At 54.8% G+C, this 16,492-nt stretch overlaps 3 protein-coding genes across 3 annotated transcripts; 1 reads left to right on the top strand and 2 right to left on the bottom strand.

Annotated features, from left to right (window-relative positions):
• Positions 1-4,479: 4,479 nt before the first annotated feature.
• On the top strand, positions 4,480-7,823 carry LOC34623493. The gene is made up of 4 exons (XM_026337520.1): positions 4,480-4,534; positions 4,889-6,199; positions 6,437-7,234; positions 7,576-7,823. The coding sequence occupies exons 1-4, from the start codon at positions 4,480-4,482 to the stop codon at positions 7,821-7,823; spliced, it is 2,412 nt and encodes an 803-aa protein (XP_026193305.1).
• Positions 7,824-8,727: 904 nt separating this feature from the next.
• LOC34623494 (N6-adenosine-methyltransferase non-catalytic subunit) lies at positions 8,728-12,462 on the bottom strand. The gene is made up of 8 exons (XM_026337519.1): positions 12,223-12,462; positions 11,483-11,766; positions 11,296-11,365; positions 10,693-10,845; positions 10,445-10,537; positions 9,907-10,086; positions 9,371-9,591; positions 8,728-8,878 (listed from the first exon to the last, which is right to left on the bottom strand). Exons 1-8 carry the CDS (start codon positions 12,460-12,462, stop codon positions 8,728-8,730), a joined length of 1,392 nt encoding a protein of 463 aa, XP_026193304.1.
• Positions 12,463-15,316: 2,854 nt separating this feature from the next.
• LOC34623496 (exosome complex component RRP41) lies at positions 15,317-16,453 on the bottom strand. Its single transcript, XM_022736616.2, has 2 exons — positions 16,259-16,453; positions 15,317-16,141 (listed from the first exon to the last, which is right to left on the bottom strand). The coding sequence occupies exons 1-2, from the start codon at positions 16,451-16,453 to the stop codon at positions 15,317-15,319; spliced, it is 1,020 nt and encodes a 339-aa protein (XP_022592886.2).
• Between the last annotated feature and the right edge of the window lie 39 nt (positions 16,454-16,492).

Here is a 16,492-nt window from a genome sequence, read left to right as displayed (position 1 = left end):
AGGTGCGTCCAGCAGAAGAGCATGCACTGGAATGCCCTCAGTTTTGGCGGTTGAAGCCAGTTATTTCTTTTAAACCGAGCTCTTTGCAACGCTTTCCTTTTCCCCCTTGGATGTGAACCGATCTACCTGTGGTCACCACTGCTGAACTGCCGGGTTCTAAGGGTTAAGAAAGCATCTACGTCGTTGCCAATAGACCCATCAAATATGCCCATTTTATCACTTGCTTTTGCTCTGTCACAGGCTCCGAAAGTCGCTCAATTATTCTTGATCGATATATATCACCTCCCCTAATTTCCTGCGAGTATCATTACGAATAGGATTCCCCAGCTCCTTAGTGCCTTCTGGCCACTATGACCAGCAAACAAATCTTGCCAATGATCTGACTACTTCGAATCATCCTCAGGCAGATGGGCAAAGAGAGCCCACCATCGCACTCTTTGGCAGTATTTGCGATTTTATGCTTTCCTAACTGCAATTGCTTGGTTTTACTTCCGTACTTTTACTGAGTAAGCTTCGATTCATCAGCGAATTCGGATACACGTTGCTCTCCCGCATCCCTGGTCTCTGCTGAGGAGGCACTCTCTTATATAAGTAATTAATGCGTGTAGCAAAGTCGATTATAAAGCCTCATAAAGCGCGTAAGGAATAACTCAAAGCAAACATACCCCAGAGTGCCTGCGCATGTATCCAAGGTTGAGAATAAATTGAGAATAATTGGCACCTTTTCAAACAATATACATCAACGAATTTGCCTGTTTGAGGCAGAGCATGCACGAGCCAAGGGAGAGAAACCCAAAAGCGCAAGCGGTGCCTCCCTTGGTGCCTATGGGTGCGGGCCAAACACAGCTGCACATTCTCCTGCGCGCAACGAAGGACGCAGCTTCTCCTCTGTCAACCACTAAGGTTGGTGTTCCCAAGCTCAGTGCACAGGAGGTCCGGTGTAGTGTATCCCAAGCGCTATGATCTTAGAATCGCTGCCTGTTTGGAAAAGTCTGCGAATAATTGGGGCAGATTAGAAGTTTTACAGGTAGGCTATAACAATTTTTCCCCTGCACCTTGAAGTTTTATGAGAGGCAACAGAGCAATGAAGAACACTGATTCACTAAAACATCGCAAATCATCCTAGCCACACAGCCGCAAGTTTCCTTTGCTTACCTTGCAGCTGGTGGAGCCTTCCAATCAGCCAGAACCAACTATCCAGGTTTGAAACACACACCCGACCTCTGCGTATAAGAATTTCTTGGTCTCCTCTTCTGGGCTTTGCGCATACATTCGCGTGCTCCAGCCAGTCGTTTTCTAGCTTCTTACCCTGAAATCAAGAACTGCTAACTCTGGACCACCACAGTCACTCACTGATTGGAAAGGAGCTCCTTAGGGTGAGCCAGGGATGGGGGGGAGAAACGGGTAGAAGAGTATGCTGTTGTATTGCAGACCCGCTAAGTGGAGGAGAGAAAAGGAGGCCAAGCAATTGTATTTGTGAGAGCTTTAGAGTTGCAAACACTACAGGAATGTGCGGCTGCTTGGCTCTGTTTGCTAAGCAGCCTGCGAATGTTTCGCAGGCCTCAATTCATGGCCTAATTGTAGGCGCGCCACAATGGCGGGCCAGAATGCACTAACGAGCTATCGACTTCTACTCGTAATAATACTCCTGGAAAATTCATGGTAATTTCCGACACAAGTTAGAATGATTGAGTGATCTTTAAAGAACCGATAGAGCCGGAGCAAGTGATAAGCAGCCCTTCGTCCGTAGCCTGACCGCACCGCTGCGCAAGCATTAATTCATGGCAAGTAAACTTCAACTCCTGAATGCCACTGTTGTAAGGACGCGTTCCCAAAGTAATTTAGCACACTAGTTCTGCTTGGAGCACCAATATACCCTCTGATAGAGGGGGAGGAATCGCCGTGATTAGAGCTTGGCAAGAATCGCTCCTATCATCCTCCTAGTGCACCAACAGACGAGTAGACCCTGACGCTCGGAAAATGTGAGCTTGACACAGCTTCTCTAGGGCAACAGGAAGAGGCCAAGGCTGGCATCAATTGATTGCCGGATCTGTTAAAATTTCAAGTTCCTGTAGTGCTAAAAAGTGAGTTTTGCTCATGTTTGCCGTCTGTCTTTGGACCTAGATGCCTATTGAAGCCTAGGCCTTGCCATTTTCCGGTACCTGAGATACCAGTTAAGAACAGCTGCATCCTTCCTTGCTTCAGTAGCAGGCGCTGAAATAGTCCTTGCGCAACTTGTTGACTCGGAGTGCAGAGACTGTTGCGAAATCTGCGGGCAATGGTTCCGTGTTTGGCTGCCTGGGGGCGCAAGTCTGTAAAGTTTCTATCGCAGCGCTGCCATCTACATGTTCGAGTTTACCGGCTAACTCTCTTGTTATTTTACTTGGAAGGTTGCGATGGCTATCTTCACTAGAGAAGGTTTTTTGGCGGGCGTTAAAATGCACTTGGTAGCAGGCCCAGAAGACGTTCAGCGCGATTCAAGAGGTGTTGCGGAGCTCTGTTGGCTGAGAAAGCAAATTATTGTTTCTCTGTGAATGCAGCTTTCATGTGCAGTGTGCGTCGAAGTAGGGAGATCAGCCAACCTCAGGCAGGCAGCTAAGTCTGAAGGGATCCTGATTTGAACATAGCGACTAATTCTGCATTCGGAATTGTTGCAGCATGAGCTAGATTTGAGGCAAACTGCACAACAGAGTTACATGAAGAGCTGTTACATCTAAAAACATTTGGTTGACTCAAAATTTTACCAAATCCTTGTTGCGAAAAAGGTCGAGAAAAAATGAACGGCAATCTTCTCATGTGGTTAATTGGTTTTCGTAGCTCTGAGCCAAACAAAAGTAAGCACAAGCGTCTCCTCGCAGAAGCTTCAGGGCAGTATCAGTGCTTGCAAAATCTGGAAAATCCAAGTTGAAACGATATCGGTCCACCGTTGGCAGCCATTCTAGGTGCTTCATGCCCTGGAAGGCACGTGGTTTGAAGGCAAGTCTGAGTTCAGCACTCAAGGTGTTTAGAATGAAGGAGCATTTGTAGGCTATTTCATTCGCTGAATAAAAAACATGGCTTTGCGCCATTCCATATTTTTTCGGAGGGCCTTCATTCTTCGTGGTGACGCACCTCGTCCGAGCAACGTCGTTCCTCCCCTCCTAGAAGATAGCGCACTTACTCCCTAGTTTCACGGTTCTTTACACTAATTAGGCGCGGAATAAAGTGTTACTGATGGCGATCGTCCTCCTGGGGGCGACGCTTCTCTAGAGTATTTAGGTGAATAATGATTTCTTGCTGGAATCAGTTTGCGTCCTTACTGTGGCTATCATCCACTACGGACAAGAGCTTGATAAGCTGCCACAATTCGACTGTTCTCTCCGACACATGCTGCTGTGGAGACCGCTACGGCCCCTGCTTCTGGCAGGGAGGTGTAGTAAAAAGATACTGGAGCTCTTAACCTACCTCCAGCTGGGTGAGACTGCTTCAGTGTTTATCCAGTGTATCCTGGCTGACCACCCATTTAGCAAAATATGCAAGGCTAAGTTGACGGCAGTTGTGCAATTCTCTTCCGTGCTTACTAAGGGCACCTTTAGTACAGGTTGCAGCACACCATCTAAGGTGTCGGAAGAGGGACATTTAACCCTACACTCGACACACTCTTGAAAGAGAATTATTTAATGCTTCCCAAAGCACTCCCTGCTTTCTCTGCCTTCAGTCCTCAGCGTTGTATGAGAGGAAAGAGGTAGCTGTGGTGGGCTTAGGTGCACCCTCCAAGCACTCCGTGCATAAACAGGGATCTGCACGAGGCATCAAGCGAATACGGAAGCAATATAGGGTCTTCCTGAGTAGAGCTAGCATTTCTATACAGAGAACGAGAGATATGAGCATACAAGCCAATTAGCCAATTGTCTACTAATCCTTGGCCAAAGATGAGTAGTGTCGTAGAAAGTGTTGAAGCGCAGCCTACCCAACTACACACTGTAAGAAGAACTGAAAAGTATTAGCATCGGAGCGCCTTTAGGCAATTAAAAGAGGGTAGAGCTGGTTGTGCGGCCCACCAAGAGCCTAGTCAGGAGAGGGGGGCTCTCTGGCTGAGGCTCCCAGCAGATCGGCCCCTTTCCTTATGTGACTCGAAGCACAAGCCCATGGATGAGCTGATGTAAGGCCCCCTCAAATGTTAAGTGCTTTGTCACTCCACTTCCCTTCAGCACTGTGCAAAAGAGCCCTGAAATCACCACAAAAGCGGGAAGCTCGGTGGCCGCTGAGCTCGAAGGCCGTTCGTCCTGCGGGGCAGCGGTCTGCGCGGAAGTCGAAGAAAAAACCGCCGAAGTTGCGGGTGGCCCTGCCAGATCTATTTTGATATTATTTAAAAATATCTATTGAGAGGAGTAAAGCAGTAAGAAATCCAGATTTAGCCCTGCATATCGAAATCTTGTCGCCCCCCACTGACCCCACCGCTCCCCCCAAGACAGCGAAACACGCACCCCCAGCTTCATGATGCCGCCTCCAAGGGGCGTCCTGGGTAAAGATCGAAGACAAGCTCGAGACCGGAGTTCGGGTTTTGCTACTCCTTAGGCTGTGCGTGCTTTATATAGTGTTATTCTCTCCTAGGGGGGCCCTACCACCGGGCCCTCATCTGAACGTGCCCTTGTCCCGCCCCCTGTCGCTGCTGGGCCTTATAGGAGTCTGGACTTTTGGGCACTCCCTCTGCTCCGTGCAGCTCGCCTTCTTTTTGCTGTCAAAAATTATCAGCGATTGGAGCAGCAACGAGGGAAGAAGCATACACAGTGCTTGTCGCGACCCAGCCCCCCCTCCCCCCGATTGTCTCCTGTGGCCGTTGACCGCTCAGCTGCCAAGGGGACTTCTCTCTGAACCATGTGGCTCCCTTGCGTCTCCATACTTACAGGAGTCCCCAAACATCGGGGATGTCCGCCCTCAACAGGCGATGATAGCCAGGGACCGTCCCCGTGCAGCACGGCCTCTGGGGCAGAGGCGCTACTTTGCGAAGCAAACAGCCCCTCTTCGGTGGGAGGCTTACTTTTACCCTTGCGCTTTCCCGACTACTCACTTGGGGGGCCTCCACAGCGCGTGGGGTCCCCTCAGTATCCCTTCACGCAATCAATGAGCCCAGCGAACGCCGGGGAAAAACGGAGTCTGTCCCTTCCGTTTTGTTCCCCCATGAGAGGAGGGCTTCCTGATGGGGAAGTGTGTCAAGGAGAAGGTTTCCTATCCTCTTCAACCGGCTGTAGTCCAACGAATGGGGTCAACCTCGATGGAAGCCTCCTGGGAGAGGCCGCGGCTGCACTCGCGCGGAGGCGCCTCACCACTGGCTTGGGGGGCCAAAGCCCTCACAGGGGCATGAAGGGGCCTTCTCCAGCTCTCGGTGTTGAAGGCGACGAGGGTGCTCCTTTGTCCGCCATTGCCGCGTCTTTGGAAGTGCCGCCCATCATAGAGGGCCTTCTTGCCTCCAACAAGCACGCGGCGTCTGGAGGAACCGTCGCGCAGAGTCCCCGTTCCCTGCTATGGCCGAAGCAGGAGCAGCAGCGGCATCCGCTAGCTGCAGCAGCAGTGCTTAAAGGGGAGAGCGCTGACAAAGGCGAAGTGAAGGACGAGGACGAAGCCACTAGGCAAGGGCCTCAACCCAGCGGCACGCTGATACGCATCCCCGTTTCTTCAACCTTCACAGTTACTGAGGATTCAGACCTCTCCGGATCCACAGCAGATGGCGTATTGTCTTCTTTCGTTGCCGCGGGTTCTCAGCAGCAGCAATGGCCGTCGGCTAATTCGCAAGGATCGCCAGATGACACCTCGCTTCTTCCAACCACCACCACACCAGCAGCAGCAGCGCCCCCTTCCTGCTGCCCCGCGGTGTCTTCCCCCCTCATAGACCCGCTAGGTGATGCGCAGACAACCAGTGTAGAGAATCAAGGGCTGCCTCCACAGGCACAACCGCAGGAAGAGCAGCAAGATGTCCTTCCTCGGCATTCGAAAGTTGCGCGGCGTAAAGACACCGCAGACGCAGCAGTGGCGGCAGGGAGCAACAGCAATGCAGGCGCTCCGAACGATACTGGCAGCAGCTCACCGATTTCAGCTTCAGCGGTAGCTTATCCGAAAGACGCCGTCACCGACTCCCTATTTCAGCACCCGACCCCAGACTTTATTGACTATTGTATAAGGAAGCATCTTCCCGCAAATCCGAATCCTGACAACCTCCCAGGTAAAAAGGGCACTGCGATGGCTGCTGCTCATGCTCCTAGGGGTGTAGCTGCTTGTGTTCTGTATGCCGCCAAGGTTGCAGCTGAAGCAAGGGTTCTTGTCCTCTGGTGTGTCTGTATGTGCATTGCATTCGCTGTCCGCTGCTTGGAGCACCTCTCGTGGCTGCTGTCACCGCGGCGTATTCTGTGCGCAGCTTCATCTCGATTCTGGCGCTGAAATGCTCTGGTGTTTGCTGCAGGCATTCAGCTGGAAAGGCAGCAGAAGCGTTGGTGCGCCTCAGTCTACTTCCGAGGCAACCAGTTTAAAAAGCGATTCTCTTCGGGGCGTTGGGGTACCCTCGGGGCCTTTTACGCAGCCATCGAGTGGCGCCAGGTGCAGTGCCGCAAATTTCAGAAACTCAAGTCGGTGGGGGGAGCCTCTGGGGGTAGCTGCCTGCTACCCGCCGCTGAAGCCTCTTCTACGGTTGGTACCGCCGGAGAGGAGGCTTCAGCTGCCCCCCCCCTAGACGATGGAACGGTAACATTTTTACACCAGCAGCAGCAACAACCTATGGGGTCCTGCTGCTGCCCAGGAGAGACGTTCTTAGGCTCCCCGATCACTCCCCCTGCCGCCACTATGACTCCGCAGCAACCGCCGTTCCAGCCTCTGGACTGTATGCCTTCCCCCTCTGCTCAGCAGCTGGGCAAGGCTGACACACGCAGCCCCTCCCCTGGTGGTGCTGCAGGGGTGCTACGTCCTCGCCGCAGAAACGCTCGGCGTCGCAACTGGGAGCACCCGCAACAAGCTCCTGACACAGAAGCAGCAGCAGCAGCAGTCTCTCCTGCCACCACTGGACAGTCTTCTCTTCAGTCGCCTCTTACGCCGCCTTGCCCGGCGTTGGTGTCTCCCACTCGAAGCAGCATGACCAGCCGACGGCGCTCCAGCCAGCTGCGAGGCGCTTGTCGCGGAGGGGGGGGTTCTTCGAGTCCTCCTGGAGGCCCTGGGGCTTCCCCTTTGGCCATAGAGGACGAAACAGACTTGTCTGCTCCTCCTCCAGGTGATGAGTCTGTGCAGTGGCACGAAGGCTTCCGCCTGCCGTTCGGAACGGAGGGGAGGAATCAGCTCTTGCGACGGTTACGCCAGTTGTATCATTCGGATGTGGCGCATTGGGGCCAGCAACTGGAGAATCACAAAATCGCCTTCTCCAGGGTCCCATTCGCCACTGTTTCTGAGCTGTGGAAGATTGCTCACGTCATGGGCTGCTTCGGCTTCGCTCTGCATCTCAGCAGGAAGTATGCAGGGGGAGCCACCGCCAGGGCCGTCGCGGCTCAGCAGTTACAGCAGCAGCAGCAGCAAGCCGCTGCTGCATCTGCACAACAGAGACACGCCCACCAGCAGCTGCAACAAAAGCGGCAGATAGCGGCCTGAGAAAACGCGGCAAGCCAGCGTGCTTGGGGTCAGGGAACCTGTTGGCTGCGAGTGCTGCAGCAACTTCGGGTCTCGTCGGCAGCAGCGTAGCGAATCTATCCGTTGCCATGGAAACCTCAACGTACATCTCTAGTGACAACGGCTACTGGAGTATCACCCTAAAGGTCCCCTGCGTGGTGGGCACCGCCCAAAGTGGCGCGACAGCCCACCAAAAGTGACGAGGACAGCAGCAGTCGCAGTGGGAATGCCTTTTAGAGGAAGAGGCCCCCGAGGGAGCGAAAAGAGCCGTGAGCTAGCTGTCCAACAGGGTAAGAGGTTAGCCGGTTGCCTTGTTGAGAGTTATTTGCCAATGAGGCTTTTAGCTGCTTTGTGGTCAGATCTGATATGTGTGCCGAAGACCAGAAACATCTGCCGCAGCCGTCTCCCCCGTGTAGTCCGAGACTTTTCAGTCTCCCATCTCGCTTGGTAAAGTGTGTCATATTGCAAAGCCTACTAGACTGAGCCTGCCTTATATGCTGCTCCGAGGCCTTAAGGGGAAACTTTGAAGGCCTCAGTGCGGTCACCGGGGGCTTTGGCAACCTCAGCTGAACAGTGAGGCAGATGCTGTCGGCTACACGTTTGTTTTACCGCTTGTGTCTTAACTAGTGAAGTCCAACTAGACACTCTGCCCACGGGGCACGCCACAGTGCGAACTTGACTTTGCTGACTAAGAGTTGTGTAAGCCTACTTAACTCTTGCAACGCCAAGAACATGCTTGCCTTTTGCGCGCGGCGTGAGGCCGACGCTCGACCGGCCCTCACTAGGCTGAAATGCATGGAGAGCAGCTTTAGTAAAAAATTAATGACGCGCGAAGGCGCACATCTTGGTCACTGCATACCGACCAACTAGCTGACCAGGAAAATTGTAGTGTCCACTGGTATTCTTTGCATGTCGGTCCACATGGAGCTCCAGGGGGCCGCAGGCGAGCGGACACGGTGCTGCATGAAGCGGCAAGACGTACTTGCTGTTGCCGCTCCTGCAAGCTGAGCATCGAATGATGAGCCCTCCTGCAGCACCTGCTGTTATGGCTGCGGTTGGTATGTCTGTTGAAGCTCGTCGCAATCGAGTGTCTCTTCGCTTTAGCTACTGCTGTTGTTGCTGTGTAGGCCTGATCTCCCTAGGGGGAGACTTCGGCCTCAGAGACTCGATTTCCTCAGTGGACCCCAGCAGGCGGCCCCCTTGATAGGTTTGGGCTTCAGGGTAGGAGGTGTCTCCAGCGAACCAGGAGGCGTAGCTGCGGCAAGAAAAGCAGGCACGGCAGAACCAAGGAGGACAGTGGGCATTAGACACAAAAAAGCTCAGAGCAAACACACACAGACAGACGGTCAAGGGGTCTTCCTAGACGGGCGAGCTTCGAGCGATGCAAACGGGTAGCACAAATACCAAAGAGGAAGGCAGAAACAAAAGTGTGTGCAAGACAACGGAGGAAAGAGAGACGTCGCGCCTCGTGAGGGCAGCAAAGTTGGCTGAGAGCCGGCAGAGTGCATGGCTAAGAGGTACAAGCAGAACGGAAAAAAGGCAGAAGCGTGTGGTATGTGCTTTCTCCAAGTGCATCAAGAGCTCCCTCCGTCTGCCCCCCGGCCCATTTACTGTGCCCTTCCGCGGATGACAGCAAACACAAAGTAGCCAGGGAAATCGAAATGCATTGCGGCTAAGGGGGCGAGTGACAGAAAGCGAAAGAAGGCGCCCGAAGAGGGCGCTTCACTGGTGCGCTCTTCAGATTTACAGCTGTGCAGAAAAATTTGTTTCCCTGATGGCTGATCCAATGGTGAGCCAACCGTCTCGGACGTTGCGCTGCAAGCCAAAGAGCTCCAACCTTCGGCGCCCCAAGCAAAATCTCTCGATGATGTCGTAAAGCTCTGCGGGCTTTTCCGTGGAAAACAAATCCTGAGGCTCCTCCGAAACGATCACGTCAGCATCCAGATTTGCGTGAATCAAGTGCCCGTCCTGCGCAGGAGGAGGCAGGAGACGCCAGTTACCGCAGACACATGGGGCGAAGACAGGAGATAAGCGGGGAGGGAAGAAGCAAGGCGAGGCAAAAACGCCGGAGGACGAGGGAGTGGCAAGAGACACAAGGACGAAGCGCAGGTTGCGTACAACAGTAGAGAGAGCTGCCACGCCTAGGATCTCCCGCTAAGTGTCTAGGTGTTTTTTTCCGTCTTGTTAGCAGTGGGTGTGTGTCGCCACACCGCGCGTCACAGAAGGTGCCCATCAAGGCGACTACTTGGCGGTGATGGTGAGTGGCTGGCCTTAGAGACACACCTGAGATCTCCTGACAAGGCCCTTTATGCCGACAAGGCAGTGCTCCGTGGTCCTCTGCAGGAACGAAGACTCATCACGCAGGACGGCGTGCGGAGCAGGGGACTTCTGAGCCTCCAGACGCAGTGCTGCCCCCTTATTGCTCTTCACCCAGCAGATATCCTCGCAGCGGCGAAAGCCCCACTGCGGCCACACATCAGCAGCAGGCGCATGAGACACACGGTCTGCACGAAGTGAGTGCAGCCGGCAGGAGGAAGCGCGCCACGCAATAGACGAAGGCCCACCGGCAAAAAAGAGAGAACACAGACGCTCCGAAAGTGCATGAGGTGCTAAATACCAGGACGGAGAAGAGGAGGCCCCCAGCGGCGGACGGCACAAGGATCAAGACACAAGGCATGCACTGCTTGCCCTTTATGCTGCCCCTGCCGTTGATCCTCCGCCTGCAAATCTAAGTCTTTCGATGCGCGACCTCTTCGCTTCAAGAATTGCCCTCAGTGTTGATGCACCCCCCTCCATGCAGCGACTGCCATTCAGCACCCACTTTGGAGAGGACGTCTCGAGCCTCTTCAAGATGCTTTACGCCACACCACAAAAAACAAAAAGACTGTGACTCTGCGATCTGCTCAATCGGCAGCTGCAAAGGCACAGCGGCAAAAACGCACACGAAAGGCCCTTTTGCCTGCATAAGACGCAAGACAAAAGCACGGGAAGAAGCCCCACAAAGCGCAAACAAACACGCACACCCCCCTCGTGGCTCAGAAACAACACCGACCGAAACGGAAGGCGCACCGCCATGATATCTTGAACGGTCCAAGGCCTCAAGTCTTCCGTAGGACGCTGGGCACCCACAGACCGTTCCGCATACTCCGCCCATGGAGGATCCACAAGAATCACGTCGAACTGACACGGCAAAGTAGCCCAATCAAAGGTCCGCAAGTCGGCCTGCATGCATGAATGCATGCACCGTCATTCCAAGAAGCTAAGAACCTTATTGAGAGCCTTGCACCCGAGTATGCAAAGCCCGAGTAGGTACAGCGCACATGGCCGTCGACACAGTGTCTGGCCTGGCGAGGCACGCAAACTAAAGCACTGCGCAGAAAGGCCCTCTAGACGCAGAATCGCCCACAGTCAAGCTCGCATTCAAAGGCGCAGCACACCCACGAGAAAAGGCAGGCATCCCGACCTCCAACCCCCACCCCCCCTTCCTCCTCAAAAGCAGCGCAAAGCGCATGCGTAGCAGACTGTCAACAGCGCTCAACGTGAGCAGAGTCCTAGAGCTTTAGACGGTGGTAAGCCTGCACTGTGCGAACAAGCGCCCCTTGGGAAGCCTTCACTCTACGCATCCTGTAAGCCTCCAGCCACAAAGTCTCATGACGCTAAAGGCCGCCTCACTCGAATGCACTGGGCTGGAGTTGCCCTAGCTCTAATAACCTGACGCTTCAATTCCATGAGCTCCTTGAGCCTGAGCAACGAGCACTCAAACGCAGTCCCCCAAACGGCTCTGAACCACCGCTCGCCCCTTACGCGAGTCCCTTCCTCTGCAACCAGAACGCATGAACTTGAGGCTTTTCGGAAGTACCTGAAATACGCGTTAAACCTCTTTTCGGGCTCTACATCTCGAATAAAGTTCTGAGGTCGCTCCCCCGTGTCGACAAAATGCTGCGCATAGTCTAACAGCAGCCGATCCCGGCCTCGCCTCCCCAGCTCTGCACTCGTCACACACGCCACTTGACGGCGTTGCTGTTGTTGTTGCTGCTGCTGTCCTACGCTTCTGGTGTTGCTGCTTTGCTTGCAGCCCCCCCGCTTACGCTTAGCGGGAGGCAAGCCGTGGGAAGACACCCGCTGCCGCGCTGCTTTGCCCTCCCGGGGGGGCCCCGAGGGGGCCCCACTCCCTATAGACCCTGCAACCACCCGTGGCTGCGGCTGTTGGCGCTGCTGTCGTTGCTTCTGTTGGAGCTTCTGTTGAGGCTGTGGCTGTTGTGGTGGCTGTTGCTGCTGTTGTGGCTGTGGCTGTTGTGGAGGCTGTTGCTGCTGTTGAAGCTGTTGCTGTTGTGGCTGTGGCTGTTGTGGAGGCTGTGGCTGTTGTTGAAGCTGTTGCTGTTGTTGCTGTTGTTGAGGCAGCTGTTGTTGCTGTTGAGGCTGTTGTTGTTGCTGTTGAGGCTGTTGTTGTTGCTGTTGTTGAAGCTGTTGTTGAAGCTGTTGCTGTTGCTGTTGTTGAAGCTGTTGCTGTTGTTGCTGTTGAGGCTGCTGTTGTTGCTGCTTATGTTGCTGTAACGGAGGCGGAGGCCGTGGCATCCTTGGATATACGGGGGGCCGAGCGCGGGGCGTAGCACGCAGTCCGCCGGCAGGGGCCTCCACAGGGGGGCCCCCTTTGAACCCCGTCTGAGGGGCCCTAACAGGACACCCCGGGGTTGGAGGCACAGCTGGGGGGCCCTCCCCCATCGGCGGAGGTGCCGAAGGCATTACGCCACCGCTGGGAGCTGGAGGCCGGAGGGGGATTGGAGCTGCAGGGGTCCAAGTTGGGGGCCCCTGCGCAACAGCATTTGCTAGCGGATTCATGGATAGCCTGAACACCAAACCCTACATTCCCAGCCCTCCGATCCCCTAGGAGGTGGCCAAGTCCAGAAAGGGAGGCTGCTGACTGCGGCTGTGCAATTCGGGGTCTGGCGTAGAGGTTCGAGGGTTGGGGTAGAAGCTCCGGAGGTGCTGAAGTTTTCCCTGCAAGGAGAAGTCGGGGTGGGCGGCTTTGAGGGGCCCCCTTTTTGGACTTGCTTCAGGGGGCCCCTGGGGAACATGCGAGATATCAGCAAAAAAGAACAATAAATATGAATCAAGAGTGCCTAAACAAGATAGCACGAACGACAGGGCAACCGGGGCTTAGGGCATGGCATGGGGCCCCCCTGCATGCTTGTATTGTTGCTAGACACCTCAGAACGTTCGACCCATAAACAAACACCCGGCTTCAAAATTAGATGCAGAAAGGACATTCAATTTAGGCCTCCATGCTTGTGCTTCCCCCTTAGCGCTGACCTCTTCAGCGCGTTACTTTTCCCGCCTGGGTCTTGTAGAACGGCTCCAAGTCGCCTTAAAACCACGCCGATAGTCTCTGCACTTGTTGCGGCAAACTCTTTCGCCATCCGCTCATTATATGCGATCGCTCAAGGCCCGCAATACTTCCTCCATACACTGTAGGCCCCATCTGGTCGTCCTCCCCGATCCCTGCGCTCCGCGATTCCGAAAGGCTAAGCCCAGGTTCTTGCGTTGAAACGCAACGTCCTAAGCGGATCGAGTACTTTGCAGAGTTTTCGAGGATGCGCCGCGATCGCTCGTGCACGCTAAACGTGTCGTCCCTGTCTCGGAATGTGAAGGAGAGCCACCTGCGGGAAGTCTTTGGCCTGTATGGCGTTATTCGCTCCTGTGAAATTGCTTTGGACAAGAAGGCTGGAATTCCCAAGGGCTATGCCTACGTAGAGTTTGACTCACAAAGAGAGGCCGAAAATGCAGTCCGATACCTCCATGGGGTACGTTAAGTCTCCGTCCTAAACATGGCGTCACCTAAGGGGCTTCATTGCAAAGTCTAGAATAAGGCGGCCATGTTGTGTTCCTCTCCCTGCGCACGGTCCATTACGCTTTTGTCGCTAGGGCCAAAGCAGCACAATGCGCGCATTCCCCAGCACGCAAAGGCACTTTTCGAGCACCCCGTAGTGTCTTACACCGACGGATCAGTTTCCAGGAAGTTCTGACAGCTCGACGCTTATTGGTAACGGTGTATGGCTGCAGGGGGTTTTGGATGGGAAGACTCTGAGGGTTGAGCTATCGTCGAAGACGCATGAGCGCCACCAGGGTAAAGTCTAGAGTCTAGTGGCAAATCAGATAGGAGGAAGCTCTCAAAAATATGCTGGAAAGGCAAACTTCAGTATTCGGCAGCAGCACGGTCCTCTGGCCTATGCGCTGGACGCCTCCTTAAGCTTATGCATATCCTTTCTAGCCGCAGCGCTGCGTACTGCTCACAGCGGGTGGACTATCTGAGAGTTGCAAATGGTCTCCGTGAGTGCTGTTGCAGCGCGGAAGGAGCAGAAGCAAGCCGAGGCAAGCGCACCCGGAGAAGTCGACAGAAGTGAGGCCTGGTGCTGACACGCCGCTCTTTAGTTAGCTCGCTGTAAGGACACCTTTCAGGTGTTGAGCGTTTTAGGGTTTGTTGCGTCGGTATCTCTTTGCAGAGCGGCGTGGCCGCAGTCATAGCCGAAGCCCGAGGAGGTGAGGAGCTTGATGCTATTGTTGCCCCTCCTGTCTAGCAAAGGGTCTTACGAGGTCACATGGCTCTTAGAGAGCCTTCTGAGGAGCACTACAGAGGCGGACGCACTTTGAAGAAGTGCGAGGGTGTACTGCTGCTGAGTTTCTGGTGTCTTGGTACGATTGCGGCTGCACGTGCACTCCCCGACAGTAGTGCTGCAGCGTTGCCGTTGTTGTTGCTGTGGCGTTAGGTCGCCTTCCCCTGAGAGGCAGGAGAGAAAGGCGAGGAGCCGTTCTGTTAGTCGCAGTTAGGGGCCCCCCCACATCACTATGTATGGGGTTAAGGAGTTGCGCTTGGGCCCTTAGCAATTTGAGTGGAGTGCGGCAAAGTCTTGCCCCCCAGTAGAGCAGCATGGGAAGGATTCCTGTAGATGCTGTAAAGCATGGATAGGGAGTCTTGTGAAAGGGTTTCTCATGAGACAAGGAAACCCTAGGCAGCAGGGGGGCGGATCCAAATGGATCTAAGGTCCCCGGAGGCTCTACATATAATGCAGCGTCGGCGTCTCTCCTCCGTACGTGCTTCTCAAGTGTCTTGCACAGCAGGGAGTTGGGTAGGGGGGCCTTCTTTTCAGTGCACCGAAGCGCTTGGTTGTGGGGACGCTGCTTAGGGGTGGCTCTATTGATGCGCAAATATGCGGGGCTCGCCCTTGTCCCCTTACCCACCTGCCTCCGAATGCCAAGGAAACTGGCTAAGACTGAGCCAGACGGACGCGTCTCGAACAGTTGGGAAAACTGGCAAGTTGGGACGTAGGGAAATAAACAGTCAGCAAAATGATGGTATGCTTAGCTAGCCACGCGCGGGAGACAGAGATAGAAGGAAAAGGACAAGCCAGAAGTGTCAACACGTAGAGTGGGGCAAGCTCAGGAGGCAGCTCTACATATTTGGTGGGTGGAGGAGGGCTAGGCAATAGATATAGTGGTGTGTACAGGCGCTGCAGAACGTCGTCTTCATGAGGATTGCGTTTAAAGAAAGCGTAGCCACTGAGGGGTCCCTTAAGCTAGCCAAGGACCTATGCGGACCCGACGGCCTGCAAAAGTACAAGGAGGGCCTCCCTCCCCTAAAGCTCTAACAAACTGGGTCGAAACAAAGCCCCTAATGAGGAGAAGGCAGGTGAACTTCTCAACTGTCTGATAGAGTGGGCCATGCTACAGTGAGCAGCTGCAGGTGCTGCTGCATCCCAAGCCGTACTCTCTCGTCGATTGCCCTTGCTGCAGCAACTGCAAGGCCACCCAAAGCCGCGTGGGGGGCCCCTTGAACGCCTGTAGCGTCTAGAGCCTCGGGCACGCCCCCAAGGCTCTGGTCTGACCCTTCCAGCCGCATACATGAAAAGGCCCCAACCAAGTACCCGGTGGTTGGGTCCGTTGCAACGCATTCCACCTTTGCTGCTACAGCTTCTTCTTCTCGTGTCGGATCAAGATATACGTCTCCTTCTGCGGCCTTTGGGCCTCCCTCAGAGAAACAAGAAGGGGACGCATATGACAAAGCCCAGCAACGCCAGCGGAGGGGAAGCCCTGCGTGTATTACTGCAGCGAAGGTGGCGTTGCAACAACAAGCCTCTCTGCCCCCATCGTCCTGCTGCAGCAGCACGACGACCTGTATGACGCATCGGGGAAACTGGCTTGTGCAGATGGCATCCTGCAGAAGCTGCTGCAGGCGGAATTCCATACATCTACTCCAGTCCAAGGCCTTCCTTACCATTGCCGAGGGCCCCTGGGGGCCCCCTGTGTCCCCTTTGGCGTAAGCGGCCGCTGCTGCTTCCCGCTGCGAATTCGGGCTCTCTCCCACCGCTGCTGCAGCCCGCGCAGCAGCGGCAGCAGCAGCCATGCGGGGCCCCGTAGGGGGCTGGCTCAGAGGCTTCACAGAGACTGAGATCCCCGCATGAGTGTGGGGGGCCCCTCTTGCGTCCAGGGGCCCCACTACCGTAGCCAGTGCAACAGTAAGGCCCTAAGAGACAAAGCACAGATTCACATGCGGATAACATCCATGAAGTTCCAGCAGTCGATGCCATTGCTGCCGCTATTGCTCCGTTCAAAGCAGGGGCACCCATCCTACACGGCTTACGTGCGTGCATCTGGCACTGCCGTGGGGCCCCCTCAAGGGCCCCAGTTCTACCTTGAAGGGTCTCAGAGCTGTGGCACTGAGGCGGCCATCAGGCCTAAGATCTGTCGGGAGCCCGAAGAAGGTCTTTTCCTCCGAGGTGCCCCCAGGGGCCCCCTGGGGCCCCTGGGGGACCTCTGTGCTTATGCTTAGATCCATTGAGCCTTGTGAGCTGATTTGTAGTCAGCAGAGAGGAAG

This window comes from Cyclospora cayetanensis, unplaced genomic scaffold (genome assembly GCF_002999335.1).
Source record: "Cyclospora cayetanensis isolate NF1_C8 unplaced genomic scaffold, CcayRef3 CcayRef3_contig_189, whole genome shotgun sequence".
In the NCBI taxonomy this organism is placed as follows: domain Eukaryota; phylum Apicomplexa; class Conoidasida; order Eucoccidiorida; family Eimeriidae; genus Cyclospora; species Cyclospora cayetanensis.
This window is presented reverse-complemented; position numbering and strand designations above follow the sequence as displayed.

Bases quoted from the DNA above. Each gene is read 5' to 3' on its own strand.
- LOC34623493 (XM_026337520.1), top strand. From the start codon at position 4,480: ATGCCGCCTCCAAGGGGCGTCCTGGGTAAAGATCGAAGACAAGCTCGA. The intron at 6,200-6,436 runs GTAAAAAGGGCA...TGTTTGCTGCAG, and splicing joins GAATCCTGACAACCTCCCAG to GCATTCAGCTGGAAAGGCAG. The intron at 7,235-7,575 runs GTGATGAGTCTG...GCCCACCAGCAG, and splicing joins CTTGTCTGCTCCTCCTCCAG to CTGCAACAAAAGCGGCAGAT.
- LOC34623494 (XM_026337519.1), bottom strand. From the start codon at position 12,462: ATGAATCCGCTAGCAAATGCTGTTGCGCAGGGGCCCCCAACTTGGACC. The intron at 11,767-12,222 runs GCTCGGCCCCCC...GGGCCCCCCCGG, and splicing joins GACTGCGTGCTACGCCCCGC to GAGGGCAAAGCAGCGCGGCA. The intron at 10,846-11,295 runs GTGAGGCGGCCT...TCATGCATGCAG, and splicing joins CTCCAGCCCAGTGCATTCGA to GCCGACTTGCGGACCTTTGA.
- LOC34623496 (XM_022736616.2), bottom strand. From the start codon at position 16,453: ATGGATCTAAGCATAAGCACAGAGGTCCCCCAGGGGCCCCAGGGGGCC. The intron at 16,142-16,258 runs GTAAGCCGTGTA...TTTGTCTCTTAG, and splicing joins GCAGTGCCAGATGCACGCAC to GGCCTTACTGTTGCACTGGC.